General features: G+C 34.7%; 2 protein-coding genes across 2 annotated transcripts in view; one reads left to right on the top strand and one right to left on the bottom strand.

Annotated features, from left to right (window-relative positions):
* LOC106716126 (syntaxin-binding protein 5) overlaps positions 1–21,443 on the top strand; it is a 165,921-nt gene that overhangs the window by 100,398 nt on the left and 44,080 nt on the right. Inside the window, exon 2 of the mRNA XM_045679904.1 lies at positions 10,204–10,301. Coding sequence (XP_045535860.1) covers positions 10,204–10,301 — 98 coding nt within the window. The remainder of the gene's footprint in view (positions 1–10,203; positions 10,302–21,443) is intronic.
* LOC106711807 (basic juvenile hormone-suppressible protein 1) lies at positions 1,573–5,453 on the bottom strand. Its single transcript, XM_014504214.2, has 5 exons — positions 5,315–5,453; positions 3,963–4,096; positions 3,030–3,863; positions 2,790–2,950; positions 1,573–2,670 (listed from the first exon to the last, which is right to left on the bottom strand). The coding sequence occupies exons 1-5, from the start codon at positions 5,409–5,411 to the stop codon at positions 1,641–1,643; spliced, it is 2,256 nt and encodes a 751-aa protein (XP_014359700.2). The 5' UTR covers positions 5,412–5,453; the 3' UTR covers positions 1,573–1,640.

Consider the following 21,443-nt stretch of genomic DNA (forward strand, 5'->3'; position numbering starts at 1 on the left):
GAGATAGACCAAAATAATGTACTACAGTATTGTTCACCTTAAAAAGTTCAACAAAAAAGTCCGCGATGGTATATGTCTGTCTCTTAGGGATAACCCAGCATAACCATTTTTATTCTTTTACGAAGTGATTTTAAACAATACAGCATTAATCCTTATCCATTTAAGTACCTTAAATAAATTGTGCATTTATTCTGTAGTAGGTATATTTTGCATTGCACCCGTGCGAAGCCGGGGCGGGTCGCTAGTTTGGAATAAAATGAAAGTCACATAGTGAAATGAAAAACTGCGATTCGATTATTTCAAAATCGAACATTAAAATATCAAATAATAAAATTTTGTGTGATTTTAAAGACTTATCGTTTTTATATTATCTTAAAACAAAACACTATGTGTGAAACGGAAATGCTATCATTGCCAAAAAGCCTACTTTTCATGTTGAAACTTGTTCTAGAATTACCATAGATAAGAAATGTTGTTGGACGCAAAAAAAAACTTGAATTGTTTTGTCTTATGAACGATTTATGTTGTCACTTGTTTTTGTGTTTTTTTTTTTATACTTTTCATCATGTCTAGCTTTTGTTTTTTTTTTTTGTAAACAGTTTTTTTATGAGTATAATGCATCTATACTTATTTCTATTGGAATAAATGTTATTTTTAAAATGATTAAGTTTGTATGTTTATTATGCACCCCTTTATTGTTTTTTTTTAATTAAAAATAGAAAATGTTCAAAATACATATCAGAAAATGTTTACTTAAGTTATATAATCAAGAGTATTGTAAAATGAATATATTGAAGTTACAAAAGCTCCTACATTTTCATTTCTATATAAAGTTCGATAATTTTATTACTTCATTGCTATGTGCGATGGAACAAAAAGAAAAACTTTGTTTAGAAACAATTCAAAGTTCTTGATGGAATACAGATACGTAATTGAAAATTCCGATATCGAATTGCTACCTCTGATATTTTCATAACTCTACTTTTGTTGTCTTTTTTTAACACGGGTAGCATAGCGCTAGTGTTGCAGAGTTTTAATTCAATTAACAGGAATGTGGAAATTGTATTTCAAAGATTGAAAATAGGTGGTTCGGCCACACTGCCTGTATGAACGAAACAATTTTAGTCGATACAAATGTCCGAATACCTACTGTTGTTTTTTTTAATTGTTGTTCAATCCGATATTACAGTTTCGTCACATGTTCATTCGAAGAAAGTCAATCTACATATCATTTTTTTGATGTTTTTCTATTCTTCACGATTTTTTTTTATCAAAAGGTGGCAAACGAGTAAACGGCCACCGTAATTTGCCAAAATAGCGATGTGACCGTTGCCCATAGACATCCGCTAATGCAGATGCGTTGCCTACCTTTAATCAACGGAGAAGAGGACGCCCAGAAACAGGATATTTGCCCTTCATATGCGTCCCCTCTTCCGAATCCACTTCCCCTTACCATCCTTTCCTAATAAGGAAAGGGTGGGAAGGGAAAGAGGATTAAAATTAGGCCTCCTCAATCGATTGTACTGTGAAAATACCAGTTCTATTTTTAAATTTTAGATTAAAAGAAAGGAGTTTACATTTAATAAATGCTTTTATTTGAAGTCTGTACTATATTACTATTATGTTTTAGTTGTATGGAATTACATTCGCATCATCCGGTCGGTGCTCATGAGCATGACGTCCTTGTATGACCAGCGCTCCAGCATGTCGGTGTCCAAGTAGGTGAGGTCATCGCGCTTCATCACCAGGTCTGAGGTGTCCATGTGCTTCACCGTGTTGGACAGACCCATGTCTTTCCTGTATACCATAACGTCGAAGAACTTCATGTTATTCGTGTAGAAGCAGGTGATGTCCACATCTCGGTCGAAGGGGAAGCCGAGAGGCATGCTGTCGATACACGTGGTCCAGCGACACACGCGGCGGTCCTTCATGATGCTCATGTCAATGGTCGGGAGCACGTAGCCAGTGCGCACGGGCGTCACGATCACGAACAGCTGCAGCGGCAGACCGCCGAGGTGACCCAGGGGCAAGAGCAACCTGTGCGGGAAACCGAGGCGGGTCTTGTACCACCAGTTGTCGACGAAGCGGTCGCCATTGATGGTGGCAGTCGTGGTGTCCATGCCGAACCTGTTGCGCGTCCAGGGCCTGTCCATGATGACTCCGTGCATGTCGATCGAGTTACGCACGATCGTGTTCTTTCCAGTGTCCAGTTTGTAGAGGAAGCTGTCGATCTCAACCATGTCGAGGCGTTTGTCGTTGACGCTCATGAGGCGGCCCATGCAGTCGTACTTGGGACCGATGAAAACGCGGACCACGGCCTCGACCGCCTTCTCGGAGACGACATCCATGGTGACCTTGAATGGATGGTGGTTGAGACGACGCATGCGAGCCACGTAAGTGTAGTCGGAGCGCTTTTTGTGCATTTCGGACTCGTCGAGGTACAAAGCGTTGGTAATGTCCATGTCATATTCATCCATGAAGGTGACCAGTTCGTCGGTGACGAGGCGCTCGATCTTGACTCCGGGGAAGTCGAGCTCGTCGCGCGTGTATCTGGGCAGGAGCTTTTTGAACAGAACGACAGACTCGACGACCCGCTTCATCACCCTCCAGAACAGTGGATCACGCAGACAAGTCGTGTACATGTCAAGAGCCGTCGGTATATACGTATACCTAAAAAAGTCGATAGAAAATATGAATATAAATATCTGGAATCGCTAAAACTTTTGAGATTGTGATAAAATTTTTACTGTATCTTTTGTAAAATTAGTATTTGCTGATAATGTACGTACTTGTTAACGTTGTACAAGTTGTAAGATAGAAGTTGCTTCATGACGTTGGTGATATGGATGACCTTGGCATCGTCATGCTGCAGACCCATTCCACCGAGGATCAGTCTGCACAGGTACTCTACATCCTCAGTCTTCTTCAAGCTTATGGTGGTTCCGTCGCGCTAAAGAAAAAAGAACTTGATTTTAATTTAAATTTTGATATCAATATTTCAAATGTAATGACCATTAAGTGTTACTTACTCTGACGATTTGTCCAGTAAGGATTCCTTCACGGATGATCTTCTCTATGTCGTCCAACAGAATTTTATCCTTCAGATTCTCTTTGGTAACCAGTTGAACGTAGTTTTGACGGACGGGCATTTCATCGCCGGTGTGCAGACGGATCTTAGGCCAGTAGCCGGTCTTGAGCACTTCATTCCACATTAACATTTTAATATCGCAAAGGCCGTGAGAAAGACGTTCCAGACGGTATCTCGCCAACAGCTGCTGGTAGCCGTACATCATCACCTCTCCGCGACGCTCCTTGTGTAGGCCGTAGACGTCGTTGGTCATCCAGTAAGGATAGTTCATGTGCAAATAGTACATGTAAGTGTTCAGATCGATGTCCTCGGTGAAGTAGGAGATTTTGTCGTCCTTGGACAGAACATGGCGGACGCTCTTACGCCAGTCGATGACGACGAGGTTCTTGTCGGTAACCTTGATGCCGTAGTAGTCGTAGATGAAGGGATCCTTGGCCGCTTTAGTCATTTTCATCATGAAAGCCTTGTTAATGATGTGGCTGTCGACAAAGAAGTAAGGGTAGATTTCGTAAGGAGCTGGCATGGTGATGCCGCGGCAGTCGAGTCTGTGGAAGACGGCGCAGGTGAGGGCGTAGACGAACATGCCGCCGTTGATACGCTCCCTGAGCCAGCAGGCGGTCCTGATGAAGGAGTCGAAGTCCTTGGCGAAGTAGAGCAGTTTGAAGACCATGACGGCCTGCTCGATGTGCAGTTCGTTGCTGTGGACAAAGATTTCGCCGCGGGGCAGCAGGCCCATCTTGAACATGCTGATGAATTTCTTCACCAAATCAATTTGCTGCAAGAAGAAAATACATTAAATATTGAATACAAAATAATTTAAGACTTAAGTTTCACTGCATTCGGTAATAATGAATAATATTAAAAAAGAACTTACTAGGTACTTGTCGAGATTCTCCTCGAGCACGTATTCTCGGGCGACCTCTTTGATGTCATCGTACATGGTTGGCTGCAGTATGTGGTTCAGCAGTTTCATTATGCATATTTCCTTAGTCTTGATGTCCAAGTTCACTGTAGAATAAAAAATTTTATATTTCAATACTATCGATTAAAGAACTTAGCAACTGGTCATATAAGATATATAACATAAATATTAAATTGCTAAAGAAAATAACTTAACAAATTATAATGTGGATATGCCGTTATTAGAGGAGCGATTAAAAGAAGGCGTATCTTTGATGTAAAACAGTCTGCTTAAAAAAGGATTATAATTTAACTGAGTGAAGATACTTCGTAAACTTCTACTATCAAAATGAAATTTTCCACGGAGACAGATTTTATTAAATTAAACAAAATAAGCGCTACGAAAACTTGGTCGTGCTGCTTTGAATAAAACTTTTACAAACAAAGCTTCAGTAACGCGGCGAGTATCAATTTTATAAGTCCATGGAACTGAATAAAAATTTTGAAAAGTTTCTCAAAACAAATTTATAAAACACTTAAGCTCCCTTGTTGTCTAACTTAGACTTAGTTTCACTTAGTAAATCTCCTGTTGTATTAAAAATATTTTTTTAAATTAAATATAAAAATAAATGTATATTTTTCATGAACATAAAAACAAACTTAAACATCTATAGATATTAATACAATTAAAGTATTTTTATGTAATACTAGCTTTTACCCGCGACTCCGTCCGCGCGGAATACAAAATAGAAAACGGGGTAAAAATTATCCTATGTCCGTTTCCTGGTTCTAAGCTACCTGCCCACCAAATTTCAGTCAAATCGATTCAGCCGTTCTTGAGTTATAAATGGTGTAACTAACACAACTTTCTTTTATATATATAAGATTGGATAAAATATAATATTTCGTAAAGCTGGTGTATTTGCGTAGATGATAAAGAAAACCAGTATGTCTGTCCGGAAGACCGCGTTTATTCCCGATAATCTCCGGAACAGTTGGGCCGATTTAACATGGACGGGAAGGTAGCTGATGCACGCGGGCATATTATAGGCTATTTTTTTTTTTAATTCTGCGCTTACGACGTCGCGGACAACAGCTAGTCAGATATAAACTCCATCCCTTTCTAAGTGACAAGACATTCAATTTGTAAAAGATCTTAAAAATATACCGACTTAATAATTTCATTTTTTACCCATACTCCCTTCTATCATGGTGCATGATCTGACCAGATATCCCAAGAAAGAAATGGACAATTCAATCCTTTAGTTCAAAGTCCAGTACCATATAAAATACTAAAAGCAAATAAAAATAAAATATTTCACTCACTCATTGTTTCCTTTCCCATAAGGAATCCATAATGATCGTCTTTAACGACGGAGGCCGTAGCCACCGCGAGGACCGCTGCCAACCACACCAGCTTCATGTCTGCTGAAGGAGAATGTGCCTGGTCCTTATTATACACAGCTTATATACCCGTTCATAAGAAAACAACACTATCACCAACAAGTATATTGTTTTGGCATCACCTCTATGATAACGATAACCTTTTTCTTTTCATTACCCTTGCGAGTTCGAACAACGCAGGTGATTAAAAGGGATCACTGTTGCTTTGTACCTCTATCTACTACTAGCTTTTATCCACGACTCCGTCCGCGCAGAATAAAAAATAGAAAACGGGGTAAAAATTATCTTATGTCCGTTTCCTGGTTCTAAGCTACCTGCCCACCAATTTTCAGTCAAATCGATTTAGCCGTTCTTGAGTTATAAATAGTGTAACTAACACGACTTTCTTTTATATATATAGATTACTAGCTTTTACCCGCGACTTCGTCCGCGCGGAATAAAAAAAATGCACACAAGATAAAAAAGTTCCTATGTCCGTCTCCTAGTTCTAAGCTACCTCCCCATCAATTTTCAGCTAAATCAGTTCGACCGTTCTTGAGTTATAAATAGTGTTACTAACACGACTTTCTTTTATATATATAGATGATACTCAAATAATTCAGATCCTATTCACCTAAAACCAACAAGTGTAAGTTTTTTTAAGTATAACACATTCCGTACCATCGACACTGCTTGCGTGTACATATATAGATAACAACGCAGTGTTTAAGGTGTTAAAAACTCTTCCACAGGGTTGCTGTGATGATGACTGCTTCTTTAGTTGCTACTTTAAGGCTGCAATACCCATCAGTCTACCTTTTAAATTTAATTAACTCAATGTGAAAGAATTTAATATAATATATTTAAATTTTTTAGAAAGAATTTAATATAATTTAATTTAATATAATATAATAGAATATAATATAAGAGTAAAAATATTATAAAATAGACTTCTTAATTTTTTTTAGCCAAAAAAAGTCATTATCTTGGTATTGTTTTTTTAAGCAATTTCTAACAACACAACTTTATACTTGATCACCCCTTTATTTTATTAAGTCGTTGTGTTTATTTTTAATATCCTCGTTTTTTACTTATCTGTATACAATAGGGTATTGTATTCATCTATAAAAATGCATACATTAAATGTCTACATAGGTTCATGACTCGTCTACTATCTCCCTTTACGACATAATGGATAAACAAGTAATTAATAAAACTTTACGCCAAATAATAGACATTCATTATAACAAGATATCTTGTATCTGACCATATAGATTACTTTCACAAACAGAAATATAGTAGGTACATATTTTACAAATTTTCCAGTGTTTTTTTCCGCCTATATTTCAAATTTCAACTAAGTAGTCATTTTACAAGACTCAAGTTAACCTAATTAGTTTACTATAGTATCGATAAGTCAGAAAAACTGCATTTTTACTGATCACTTTTTTTTAACTTAAATAGTGCAGTTGCTATTCATTCTTCTTGAGGTGCCTCTCCGACTAACGAAGGTTGGCGGTAAGTTCTTCATATTTTTGTGTCTCTTGCGACGCGAAACAGTTGGGCGACACTATATTCTTTACAGATTTTAGAACACAGAGGCTAGGAAAAACACAACCGTGGGGTTAACCGTGATTTTGCACACCGAAAAAAAGTGTAGTTATTCCTCTACGGATAGGTCAATGATAAAAGAGTAAAAATTATTTTATGGCAATTCTGACTTTCTACACCTTTTATAAATGTAATATATAAAATTCTCGTGTCACAATGTCCGTTCCCGTACTCCTCCGAAACGGCTTGACCGATTCTCATGAAATTTTGTGAGCATATTGAGTAGGTCTGAGAATCGGCCAACATCTATTTTTCATTTTTTTTTAACTGCGCGCGGACGGAGTCGCGGGCGACAGCTAGTTTTTGTTATAAAAATAGCACCTTAATACATAAAGGATCGCCATCCCTGGACTAACTAATTAACCTAAAAATATGCTTTATTCAATTTGTTTATCGTCTGATAAAGTTTTAAAGGGTTTTTATATATCTAATGTTTCTCCAAAAAAACTCCACTCGGAAGAAGTCGCTGGCACCTAGTTGTAAAATATTCGAATAAAGTAATACAAAGTTGCTGTAAAATCAATACAATTAATAACCTTCAAATTACAAAAGAGCAGTCAGGTGATAAGTTATATAATAAACATATACGATTGTTACAATGTTGCTTTGTTTATACTTCGAGTGCATCTTTAGTTGTCAGCCCAGTACATCTATTTTTATTATTTCGTTGGAAACTTTAGCGACTTTATTTTTGTTTAATATTTACAAGCCCTTTGTTTCAAAAAATTCTCATAAGCAATCGGAAAACATAATCTATAGGTTAGAGGGCGATTAAATAAGTACTTCGTTTAATATAAATCTCTGATTTATCTCAAATATCGAATATTGATTGCGACAGTTAACAGGCGACCCGCCTGCCCATATTGTCTATAGCAGAGACCGAGAATACTCCCAGAGATCACCGACAACATCAAGAGGTTGCTGGGTTTCTTTGGAGAGTTGGGTTGGCTGGAGTGAATCCAGATTCTGCTCACACGCAAAAAACGCCCCATCCATCCATTCAGCCTCGTTACGCCCACTGTTGGGCATAGGCCTCCCCCAAAGATCGCCACAATGATCGGTCCTGTGCAACCCGCATCCTTACAACTAACTAACTAGCAGGGATTCCTAAAGGGGTCGATATCGAACTTAAAACATTGCTAATTCTCACTCTGTCTTCTTCTATTGATCTAAGACAGAATGAATATTAGTTGATCTTAAAAGTAGATAATTTCGCCATGGGGGTCTGGTGACGGTTCATTTTGGAAAAGGGGGTAACTTATCCAAAATAGTTTGGGGGTCTCTGGTCTATAGTAATAGTCTATGAATTATGAGGTTACTAGCTGTCGCCCGCGACTCCCTTCGCGAATTAAAAAAAAAACGTAATAAGTAGCCTATGTGTTCTTCCAGACTATTCTACATGTGTGCCAAATTTCAGCAAGACCCGTTGAGCCGTTCCGGAGATACCTTCAAACAAACATCCATCTAAACATTCGCATTTATAATATTATGGTAAGAAGTAAGACTAGAAAGACTTATATAAAAACACAATATTAGTAACGTCATTTGAAATGAGTAGCTGAAATAAACAAAACATTAATTACATCATAGTCAGTAATATATGGATATAAAAATAATATTTATTAAACTCCAACCTGTAAGTGTTACTCTATCTAATGACGTTTGATAACTATTTATCTATATCAATTAATTAAATTGGAGTGTCTGTATGTAATATCGAAAAAAAGATCAACTTTCGTGGACAAAATATACTTGGGTTTGTGATTACAAAAATCAAATTTTAATAATTAAATACAATCAGGAAAAAAAAACTTGAGAGGTGTCAAGGGACACCCGGATGGAACGAAGTTCCTTTCAATTAATTAGTGAAGGAACCAATGTTTATTCTATGAATAAAAAACTTAAGTCTTCACAAGAAGTACATTTTATTTCTATGAATTTTCGTTATATATTGTCACGTCGTTGCCATGGTTACTATAGCAAAAAAGTGTCGTGACAACTTTTCGTAAGAATTTTTTCCGTCTAGCCCCCTTTCACAACGCGCGATAAGGAACTTCGTTCCAAAACCTTTTTTTTTTCTTTTTCTATTTTATTTGTTGCCGCTTTCAAATAGCAAAATTAGACGTATATAAAAGGTATTTTCTTTCTTAACATTATTGTAAGTTTTAATACTTTCATCATTATTTTGTTCTTTGTCTTAATCATTAAAATAATGACAACTTTCATTACTTGAGTCAGCTGTTTCGTCTTTATGCCTCTAACATTTTATTCGCAAAACGAGGACGTTCTTCCCATTACGAGATGAATGAAAAATAGGGTAAATTTTAAAAGAAAAAATGCTAATTTCACCGAATTCCCAAGAGCGAGCACGAATTGAAAAATTACAACGTAATATTGAGAATAATTTCATTGTTTCAGCGTACCCCGGACCTGCGGTGGAATGGGTTTGCGAATTATACATTCATAGTAATATAAAGTTTTACCATTTTTTATATGACTGAATTTAACTTTTCTCTTCACGATGTACCATTAGCCGATCTACGTTGAGGGATAAAAGCCTCAATTCCTTCAGGAAATTATCAAAATTCAATGTGTAGAGTTTAAATGTTTTTTTTTTAATTAATATTATCAATACTGCTTTCGTCTTCTTGCATAATATATACAATATTTGCAAGGAGTTTGAAGTTAATCCCTGTTGTATAGTTGAAGATATTTATTTCCTACCCATTTCTTTGAAATGTCCTTGAACTCTGATTAGCAGTTGCCATGATTTCGTCCACGTATATTAAAATAAAATCTAGTAATCAATTTGAGCTATGTGACTCAGGGATAGTGTAGCTTTCCTAACAGTGAAAGAATTTTTCAAATCAGTTCACTATTTTCGGAGCCTATACAATACAAACAAACATTCCTATTTATCATATTCGTAAAGATAAAGAAGACTATAGCTCTTATGGTAACAGTTTGCTGGAATATTCTATCATAAGTGCATTTTTATCAAATTACTAGCTTTTACCCGCGACTTCGTCCGCGCGTAATAAAAAAAATGCACACAAGATGAAAAAGTTCCTATGTCCGTCTCCTAGTTCTAAGCTACCTCCCCATCAATTTTCAGCTAAATCAGTTCGACCGATCTTGAATTATAAATAGTGTAACTAACACGACTTTCTTTTATATACGAGTATATAGAAGATGATTAAAACCGTTCCTTTTGTTCGCAGACGTTCCGGCATGGGTTCCCTTTCTCACCGACGGCGCTGGCCTGGGACCCGATACAGAAGCTGCTCGCCATCGGGGACAAGGGCGGTAACCTTAGAATGTATCCTTTTATAAATATTGATTTAATTGTAAGAAGACTTATAAACAAAATGAATAGATTGAATTTATTTAATTTTTGTATGAAACAAAATTTTTCTGAAGTACAAGAACCAATCATATTAAGTAGATTAAATTATTTGTTTAATCTTAAAATCTTGTTATATAATAGTATAATTATATGCTTCTTATATACTTGTTAAATAATACTCGTACTTCTAATTTATAAAGTTAATGTTATAGTTAAAAAGAATGTTTTAATTGCCTTTAAAAAATTGTAATAAATGTTAAATAGAAAAATTGAGAAAAGAAAATTTTCCCTCACTGAAGAATTCTTTTAAATAAAAATATGTGACCATTTTTTATCTCTGGATAACCGATGACCTGAAATTAGTTGTTTTAACGTCATTGGTGTTTAATGTATGCAACATTGTATCGTTGTTACTATCAGAGAAAGGCAATTTAACTCGCGTTTTTTTTTATTTATCGCAATTTGTTATGAGTTTGAGCGGGCAATTTACATTCTGACAGTCGAAATTTTCATCCTACGAAGCTCTTTTTTATATTGAAAAAGCGCTTGACCATGATCCCACCCTATGAAATGATGACGTGGTCTAAAGATGGTACGCGCTAGATGATACCTTATTTATAGTAAACTTTGATTATATCGTTTATAGAGATTTAAATTGTATTAACGAATCAATCAAATGTAGTCGACAGTTGACGTGTCGTTACGTCTTTTGTTCATCTTACCAACTTATCATACTCCCCACCTTTTGTCCCCTAGACAGACCCGTGCTTTGTTAAGGTAACAATTGAAATATTTCATTTTTGACACTTGAAAAATATGAAGAATGCGAAAATATTCGCTTCCTTACCTTTTGTTATGAGAAAGGAATTGATTTTTATCATGACATGGACAAGAACATTTTTAAATTCGCCTTAAATTCACGGAAAACTTTTTCGGTCAACCGAAACAGTGTACCTATATAGAACAAATTATTATCTCATACATTTCTATCAATATAATGAGAATGATCATATTGTTTTTATACATGTCTTTCGCAGTGTAAACTCTCAGTAAAAGGGTACACGGAATGACTGCAAAGCTGGCGAGTTTCGACTCACTGAGCGCCGTAATTAAAATGAAATGACAACATTTATATGAAAACGAGAAGCGTAATGTCCAATTTAATGTTTTTATCATAAAAATAATTTATCTTGAAAACAATTGCATTTTAAAACGTGACAAAAGCAAAGATATTTTTATTACAATTACGACAATTTTAGTCCGCCTCTGTTTAAAAAAATTTAATGTAGAAATGTCAGATTTTAAATAAATATTCCAATTTATTAGAGCAAGTTCTAATGTGATGTGTACTATGCATTTCACTCTGATCAGTCGATAATCAATCAGTAGATGGCGCTGGGAAAATAGATACAGCAATTGTAAAATATTTATATTAATTATAATTTAAACATAAAACAGTGTTTATAAAAAAAATTGTAGAAAATTTATAATAACGGTAAAAAAAGATAAATATTTAATATGTTATAACTGGCCATCGAGAACACCTAGTCAAATAAAAAAGATAATAAAAAATTAACAACGACAGATTTAGGCGCGAAAGTGCAAAATTAACAACGATTCAAGAATTAACAACGAAATTGATCCTCATATAATTTATTGTGAATAGTATTACCAAAGAAGATTATTAAAACTAGTACTAGTTTACTTTTATCCACGCTGTACTGTTAATTGTAAAATAATTAAATATTTCATGTAACAAATTAATTTGTATTTTCACATCTTAATATGTACTATATAGACCTTTTAATGTACAATTTTAACAGAATATTATCGACATTGTTACTTTATAAATGTTACCATACATAAAATATAATGTTTTAACGAGTTTCGTACGTAGTCCCCAGAGGGCGCTAGCGACGGATGTCCGGCGATTATGGTAACCCGCCCCTACTAACTGCGCAGATACCTTTTCATCCTTCCTTTGTTAGGATATACATAACTAACATAGCTTATATATTCTAGCTTATGTAATGTACGTTTTCATGTCATTGTGAAAGTTTTATGTGATAAAAGTTGCAATTTTCATGATTTTTGATTTCTACTTCTGTAACTATACTACTGACACCCTCTGACTACGGTTATATAGGACATTTAGTCAACTGAACTAGACATTTTGTTATAGTTCTCTCTCCCTCTTTTTCTCTCTCTTTTTGTCTTACGAGCTTGTATACCAATTCTGGTTGGAGTCAGCTAACTTTTTTAATTTCTTCACCTTCGCTCTAAGAAAAAAATCCTTCACATCTTTGTAAGAGATCAGGCAGGCGTACATGTCTGCCACCAATACAAATATGTTTTTGTACATAACTTCAGCAGTAGAAACTCACGGTAATACAGAAGTAAATTTTCGTATTTTAAAAATTACAAGAATTGTTAACTTGATTCATCGCGTTTTCATTGTTACCCGAGATGACAGGAAGGCGGGCAGCATTCTCTTACGAGGTTTATTCCCTACTGACAGGCTCGATGAAAATCTAATGGGTTTTTGCATAAATCAAACATATTTCTTCTGGAAGTATGAATAAAATTGCTTTGATGAATTAAATTACGTAAATTATACTTCATAACTTAAGGATTATTTTACTGAATTTATGAAATTATTAAATAGTGTTTTAGAAGTCGGCAGAGATTACAAAGTTTAACTTAGCGGTCAACGAGCAAGCGGCCACCTGGATTCACCGAAAAGCGTAGCGATAGCTGCAGTTGCAAATGCGTTGCCTACCCTTACAGATCGAGGATATTCCCCCTTCCAATCCGTCTTCTTGATTGCCTTATCTTCTAACCCTTCCCATCATTTACTATTAAAAAAGGAATGGGAAGGGAATATCGTATGAAATTAAGTGTCCTGCGTGGATACTTGTCTTCATAATTAATATCCACATAACTACGCTTAACAGTGGTAGATCCCGCAACAACAATATTTGTTGGGTGCACGAATTGGTCGGGTCGACCGGTGAAATACCACGACCACACAGAAGACAGGCGTGAAGTGGAAGCAATTCCGCGTTTCGTTTGATGAGTGTGGTACCGGAGGCTTAATTTTAGTCCTCTTTCCCTTCCCACCCTTTTCCTATTAGGAAAGTATGGGAAGGGGAAGTGGATTTAGCGGAAGAGGGGACGCATAGGAAGGGGAAATATACTCTTTCTGGGCGTCCCATTCTCCGTTGATTAAAGATAGGCAACGCATCTGCATTTGCGGATGTCTATGGGCAACGGTCACCTCGCTATTTCGGTGAATTCAGGTGGCCGTTTGCTCGTTTGCCACCTTTTAATATAAAAAAATAAGAAACAATTTCAAAACACTCTGAAACCTTTTGTATTTTGCAAATGTGGTCGTCTTTTACTATATCTTTTAACAAACTCAACAACACGATATCTAAAAGGTATATTTTGTATCTTAAATAAAAAAAGGTATTATTTTTTCTTCAATAATAGTTACAAAATATAGAATTATAACTTTATAATGAAGTCTGTTCATTAAATTAGCAAAGTGCTCGTTAGCTAATCTAGCATCTCAGAAGACGTTAAGGAAACTTTGCTAAATGCAGATTAATTGTCCTCCCGTACTAATTGATGTTTCCCGCCATTTTCCTGCTCGAATGTTCCTAATGAATCTCTCCTTTCGGCCGGAATTCGTCTGTTGGAAATTAACACTCGAATTTTCGTTTATTAATCTATTTGAAACTTTTCAAATTATAAAACGTTAATTTATCAACTGACAGTTTAGAAAGTTTTGAATAATTGTTATGGAGGTTAATTATATTAGGTCCTTACATATGAAATTGGCGTTTTTCGTACTGGCCACTTTAATCACGAATTTCTCCTTTTTGGTAAGGAATTCCAAATTCAAATTTGTACAGCTATAGACTCATGTATTTGTGGTTCGATGACCGTCATTCATTTGTTTTTTTTCTTCTGTTTTTTTCTGTTTGCGTCACTCATTTTACAAAATGGAAGACTTAAAATATCGCATTATTTACGAGTACGAGTTCCGCCGTGGCACTAGTGCTGCGGAAACGACTCGAAGGGTGAATGATGTGTATGGCGGTCGTGTTGCAAAAGAAAACACAGTTCGTTTTTGGTTCCAATGTTTTCGTTCTGGAAATTTCGATCTGCAGAACAAGCCCCGTGGACGGCCTGAGACTCAAGTTGATAATGAAGAGTTGAAGGCTATTGTGGAAGCGGATCCATCGCAAACCACGTCCGAGTTAGCTGCAGGCTGCAATGTTAGTGATAAAACTGTTTTAATTCACTTGAAGCAAATTGGGAAGATTAAAAAGCTTGAAAGGTGGGTACCTCACGAATTGACTGAAGCAAACCGGCAAACGCGCGTCGACTGTTGCGTTACATTACTAAACCGGCACAATAATGAAGGTATTTTAAACCGAATCATTACCTGTGATGAAAAATGGGTTCTTTACGATAATCGGAAGCGCTCAGCGCAATGGTTGGATCCTGGCTAGCCAGCCAAATCCTGCCCCAAGCGAAAATTAACCCCAAAAAAGTTACTTGTAAGCGTTTGGTGGACTAGTGCCGGTATTGTTCATTACAGTTTTCTCAAATCTGGCCAGACTATTACGGCTGATGTCTATTGTCAGTAATTGCAAACCATGATGGAAAAGCTAGCGGCTAAACAACCTAGGCTGGTCAATCGCTCCACGCCACTGCTGCTTCACGACAACGCTAGACCACACACTGCGCAACGGACGGCTACTAAATTAGAAGAGCTTCAATTGGAAAGTCTAAGACATCCTCCGTACTCCCCGGACCTTGCTCCAACAGATTACCATTTTTTTCGAAATTTGGATAACTTCTTGCAAGGGAAAAAATTCAACTCCGATGGGGCAGTCCAAATCGCCTTCAAAGATTTTATTGATTCCCGTCCGACTGGTTTTTTTAGTAAAGGGATCAATGAACTACCTATGAGATGGCAAAAGTGCATAGAAAATAATGGTTCATACTTTGATTAATTAAATATATTATATTAAAAAATATTCGACTTTTTGTTCCTCCCATAGAAAACGCCAATTTCATATGTAAGGACCTAATATTTTCTTTATATTTTTTCATTGGGCTCAAAAAGAAATTTTGTTAAATAATGATAAAATATTTAGTAGTATAACTTGCTTATTTTTCCATATAAATATCATATTCTACTAGACCAGTATTTCCCAAAGTGGGCGATAATGCCCCCTTGGGGGCGATTTTGATTTAAAAAAAATAACCGAAAGGTAGTACTTGCAGATGGGTGCCATTTTCTTTGTTAATTTTTAAAATAACGAAGACTATTAGTTTTTTGTTACAAGATCTTTGATATAATTAACCTATAATCCATTACAAACTCTACTTCAAAGTTTCCAAAGTATAAACTTCTAAAGTTCTCGTATTTTCTATTAGGCTCTATACTTAGTAGATAGTCATGTTGTAAATTAATTAAATGCGTGTTTGAAAGCGGACTCTCTAATTTACATTCGGACCCTTTTAGCCGTACTAATGGAATTAACGGTATACAATAAATTAATTACTTCAATGTTTGATGCGCAAAATCCGCGGTATGTTTTAACAGTAGCTGTTGCTTGCGACTCCGTTCGCCCGGAATTAAATAGAAAACTTCATTTGTAGCTTATGTGTTCTTCCAGACTATGTTCTACATCTATACTAAATTGCAGCGAGATCCATGCAGACGTTCTGGAGATACCTTCTAACAAACATCCATCTATCCATCTAAACATTCGCATTTTAAATATTAAAAAGATTTTCATTTGCTTCTTTTAAAAGGATTACCAAGTTTTAAGCAACATTTTGTAATAATATCAACATTTTTTTGTTGATTTCCACTTTCATATGAGTACATATTGCTCTCTCTGTTTTTTTTTTTCAAACAGAATGAGAGGAACGACTCACTTTGCATATTCTTTTTGTCTAAGATATTTAGTATCATTGTATTATTTTTATGCATAGATAATAAAAATGCAGTAAAAAGAAATCGGAACCAATGCCAAGCAATACCTTTTTAAAAAAAGAATTATCAAAATCGGAGCACTAGAAGCCGAGTAATGGGGTAACACACATAAAAAATACAGACGAATTGATATGACGAATTCTTATTGAAGGCGGCTACATAGCTGTTTTACTTTTATAAACTCATTCCACAAGACAATTTGCCAATGAATATGCATACTCTATGCTATCGATTTATAACTTTATTGCCAAGTTACAATCTCAGAATTCCTGGCAAATTTCCAAACATTACACTCCCAATATGATCTTTAGAACACTGATTTCCTCTTATTTGCATTTTCAAAGTCGAATAAGATTTTTAGTTAAAAGTGTATTATACTTTCTTGCGAATATAATTTAGTTAGATTAATTTTTATAAAAATTTGGAATACATATGTACTCGTAATATTTATCTTCTTTTTGAACGACTAACATATTACAATCTTTGTATATAACGCTTATTTACTTATGCATATATTTTATATAATTTTTTATCTTTCATTCCAAAACAGTTTTCGTTTTTTATTGGATAGATATTTTGTTGCTTTTCACATAACTCGTCAACAAAAAATACTCATTATTGATTTCAGGCGGACGACGTCGCGAGCAACAACTAGTATACTACAAACAAGATATGAAGACGTTTGAGTCTAAGTGTAACAAAGAACATCTTATAGTTAAATGGATCTATAAAGTAAAGTTTACAACGAGCTCTCGATATCGAGGCGTTGGCAGAACGCCAGTGGTTCTTACGGACAGCATATAGGGTCGCATTCGTGAACATATCCGGTCATTTAGATCGACTCGTGAATCGGAAATGCAGTGAAAATAGAAAGGAAATAAAGTCACATTGTTATAAGATTTTATAGAAATCTATGTATTTTTTATATGTAAGTTGCAAGTGTAGTTATAACTATGCACAAGCTATTCGTTTTGCGCATCATAATTCCTGGAATGAAAACGATGTGGACTTTTACCCTAACAAAAAGCAAGCCATAAAAAGGAATCAGTACTTTAAGAAAAATTCAATAAGTTACCCGCTTGTCGGAAATCTTATTTCATGAGACACATGACAGTCGATAAAAAAGAAACCAGATAAATGAATCTACTTGAATGGTTCTTAATTTTCGAAAACTTTTCCTCGAAATTACTTATCTTCAGTAAATCACGAACTTTACTTAAATTAAGAAAATGAAGTTTGGAAAGTTAATCTATCAATTGGCTTACAATTTATAAATCTTTCCTTAATATCTTTTTTACGCAGTCTTTTTTTCTGTTCTATTCTGGTTTGTACACTTTTTAATATAGAATAATTGTCACGACAGTTGCGAACCCTAAGTTTGATACCTCTGCTACTATCGTGAGTAGATTTTTTGGAACATCATACGCATTTTAAATTCTTTTTCGATGTGTTCTTTAATTAATTTGATGTAATTTCTGTCTTTATTTTTCTGCTCTTAATACCAAAGTAGTTAAAAGTTTTCTATTTAATATACTTCCCTTTCCCAGTTAACTTCTTGAATTGCAGCAAGTTTCAAATCCATTCTCTTCGCAACTACTGAAACTTGTTGAATTTTTGCTTTATTGCACTGAATTTCTCGATGTTTTCGTTCATTTTAAACTTTAAAAAATATTCACAGTTTTCTGTTTTCTTCACTTTACAACAGCTTGAGAAATAAGTTCTCAAGTTTTGATTGTTGAAATAACTTCCCTTTAGACTGCTAGAGATAAATATTTGTCAACTGTTTTGTTTTTAATCTGTACGCTTTTTTAATCGAAGTTAGAGACCAAAAAGTTATCATACCCGGTGGGCAAAAGTCAAACTAAATTAAGATAGCCCACTAGCGCCACCCTGACAGCGTCAAATTAGTGTCACAAGATACTTTTTGTATAGTAACTATTGTTTTTTTATGTCATTTTAATGGCTGCCTACAGATGTGGGGAAGGCGATGGCAATTATAATGTTACGTATTAGTTTATCTATGTAATTTTATTAGTCACTAGCTGTCGCCCGCGACTCCGTCCGCGCGCAGTTAAAAAATGGGGGGGGGGGGTTATGAAAAATAGATGTTGGCCGATTCTCAGACCTACTGAATATGCTCACAAAATTTCATGAGAATCGGTCAAGCCGTTTCGGAGGAGTACGGGAACGAAAACTGTGACACAAGAATTTTATATATTAGATTGTCATGTTTTATTTACTGTTATTATATACAATGTTGTTATGTATACTATTTTCTAATGTACGTATAGTATCAAATTGGATCTATTCTGTACATTATTAATAAATGAGTTAAAATTAACATTTTCAATGTCTATGTAGGTTTTATATGTCTTATCTGACAGAACCAATTGCGATAGCAGCGCCTCTCACCTGGCTTGACATCATTATTAGATTATACATCCAAAGTCGGGTCTGTAGATTTACGATGTCGAAAGAATTGAATTTGTTAACATCCCGCTCATTATTTGAGAGAAAATAGAGATACATAGAGATACAAGATTCTTAGCATTCAGGTTCCATACGAAAATCTACTTTAATATTGACTGTCTTACTAATTGTTCGGATTCAATGAACTACTTATAAGGATTAAATTGTTTAAACTTTCGTGAGACATCATAATTAATTAATTACTTATAAGGATGTTAGTGTCAAGTATAATTACGTATACCAAAACTACTAAGTTATTCTAAGTTATATACAGACCTACAATAAACTGGTTCGTTAAATTTTCTAATACTATTTACGTAAGCAAATTGGACTCCCGGGCAACTTTAATATTGTCTTTTAAAATTCATGTATGCAGATTGTGGATGTACAATATTCGTAGTGGAAGAGGTGCAATAAAACTATAAAATAATTTTTATTTTCCATTTCACTCTTATAAAAAAACCAAGATTAATCAAATTTAAAACACTTCAGATATACAAAATGACAATGTTTTTATTTACTTAATTATTTATAACAAAATATAGTGTTATATAAACGATATTAATCTTTTGTTTACATAACATTACCCCTTTTGTTGGCAAGTGAAATCAAACAGTCGTTACAAATGCAATGAACAAGCGCAATGTATAACGCTTATCAGTGCCGAGCCAGGCGTGTTTGCGTTTCAGTTTTGATGTAATTTATACCACAGATTTAAATTATTATTGAGTTAAATCGAATCATTTCATTCATTCTTGTTTATTTTACGAGTTTTTTTACAAATCTAGCTTAAAAAAGATTTGAAACTTATATTCAATGTTGTTGGGAGAAAAACTAAGAAGTACTTTGCAATAGTTTTATTGCTTTGGTTACCAATTAACGACACTAGGTGGAGCCACTGTGTACTAACAATGATCCTGATAACATCAACTTAAAGTTTTTAATGTACATATTTGTTATATCGCGTAAGTTGCGCGCGCCCCGGCACGTGCTGGATTTAAAACTTTTGTTTGCTAACGTTAATTACTGCAGGTTATCTGTACTTAGTTTAGCGGTAAAACTTGTACGTTAACTAGTAATTTGTTAAGTAAAGTACAAACAAACGGTTCAATATCTTACACTTGAAATAAACGAATTTATAAATGAGGCTAACCTTTAATCGATGGAGCACAAAAAGTATATATTTCCCTTTACTATGCGTCCTATCCTCCGTCAAGTCCACTTCCCCTTTTTTTTTTTTTTGTGACTGAGTAGTCACTGTTTGCCTTGAGGAGGCATTTACAGTTTCACCGGGCTTGAGGTGGCCGGGCGCAGACGGCGCTTAACCTAAACCTCGTTTAAGAGTAACTAGGCTCGAGGGCTCCCTCAGGAACCTCGGCTCGGGCTGTTACTTCGTTATTATTACCGGATTGGTAATCCACTTCCCCTTGCCGTCCTTTCCTTATAAGAAAAGAGTGAGAAGAGGCGAGAAGAGAGAAATTAGACCTGCGGCACGCACACTCATTATACGACACGACTGTCTTCTGTGTGGTCGTGGTATTTTAAAAGTCGAGCCGGTCAATTCGTGCAACAAATATAGTTGCTAGCGTCTACCATAGTTAAAACAAAAACAACTATACTTTCGAATGTAAACCTAAATATTATAAATAAATAAAAATATTAAACACAATTTAATATTTCAATTGGAAAGTTTAAGTAAAAAAAGTGGAAATAAAATTAAGAAATTCACAATAACATAGAATCCAGACTTATAAACTTAATAATTAGCTTCCTTCATTATTTTATTCGAGCACCATTATCTAAAATATTTATCTTAGATTCTATTTTAATACAATTTAAATACAATTACGAGGAAATCAAGAAACTTGGGTAAGTCGTATTCAATGTCTGAATAATAAATGAAGCTTTGAAAGTAAAGACCACTAACGAAGTCGTGATCACTTCATTGACTATAAAGCGCTGCTCTGCTGAATACAGTTAATAAATGAGCTTTCGATACAAAACTCTGAATGTCTTATTGATTTACGATTTTAGATTTGATGGAAGTAAAAAAAGCGCTTTTTCGCTTAAACAATATACTCTACTATACGTGTAAAAATTGTTTTTGTTTACTTTCTCAATACATTATCGTTTTCAGATCTAATATAAGAAAACTCAACTGAGATTAAAACAAACATTATAATTACTAAGAACTATGTGTTTTTCATCTAAACACTTTTATAAAAAAAAATCTCGGCAGTGGAATTTCACAGTGAAACTATTAATTAACTATTTTATAGTTGTTAGTAGTTACCAAACAATATTAGTTAAGAACAAACAGACCTCAATATAACGATGATACTTATCTATTGTTTGCGGAACTAGATCATGTTTGAACAGAACGCTGAACAGAACATCTGCGTTACACAAACACTGAACACGGACTTTGCTGACAGCGATTAATAAATTGCTTTATCTAATTCCTATCTTAGTTTAGTAAAAACTCTTCAAAAAATTCGACATAGACTAAAAAAACTATTATAAAAATACGTCATAGATAAAGAACTGTTCAAAAAATAAGACATAGATAAAATACTCTTAAAAAAATACGACATAGATTAAAAAAACTGTTCAAAAAAGACGTCATA

The sequence above is a fragment of the Papilio machaon genome, chromosome 11 (genome assembly GCF_912999745.1).
Source record: "Papilio machaon chromosome 11, ilPapMach1.1, whole genome shotgun sequence".
Lineage (NCBI taxonomy): Eukaryota > Metazoa > Arthropoda > Insecta > Lepidoptera > Papilionidae > Papilio > Papilio machaon.

Bases quoted from the DNA above. Each gene is read 5' to 3' on its own strand.
- LOC106711807 (XM_014504214.2), bottom strand. From the start codon at position 5,411: ATGAAGCTGGTGTGGTTGGCAGCGGTCCTCGCGGTGGCTACGGCCTCC. The intron at 3,864-3,962 runs GTAAGTTCTTTT...TTCTTCTTGCAG, and splicing joins AGAATCTCGACAAGTACCTA to CAAATTGATTTGGTGAAGAA. The intron at 2,951-3,029 runs GTAAGTAACACT...TTTTTTCTTTAG, and splicing joins TTACTGGACAAATCGTCAGA to CGCGACGGAACCACCATAAG.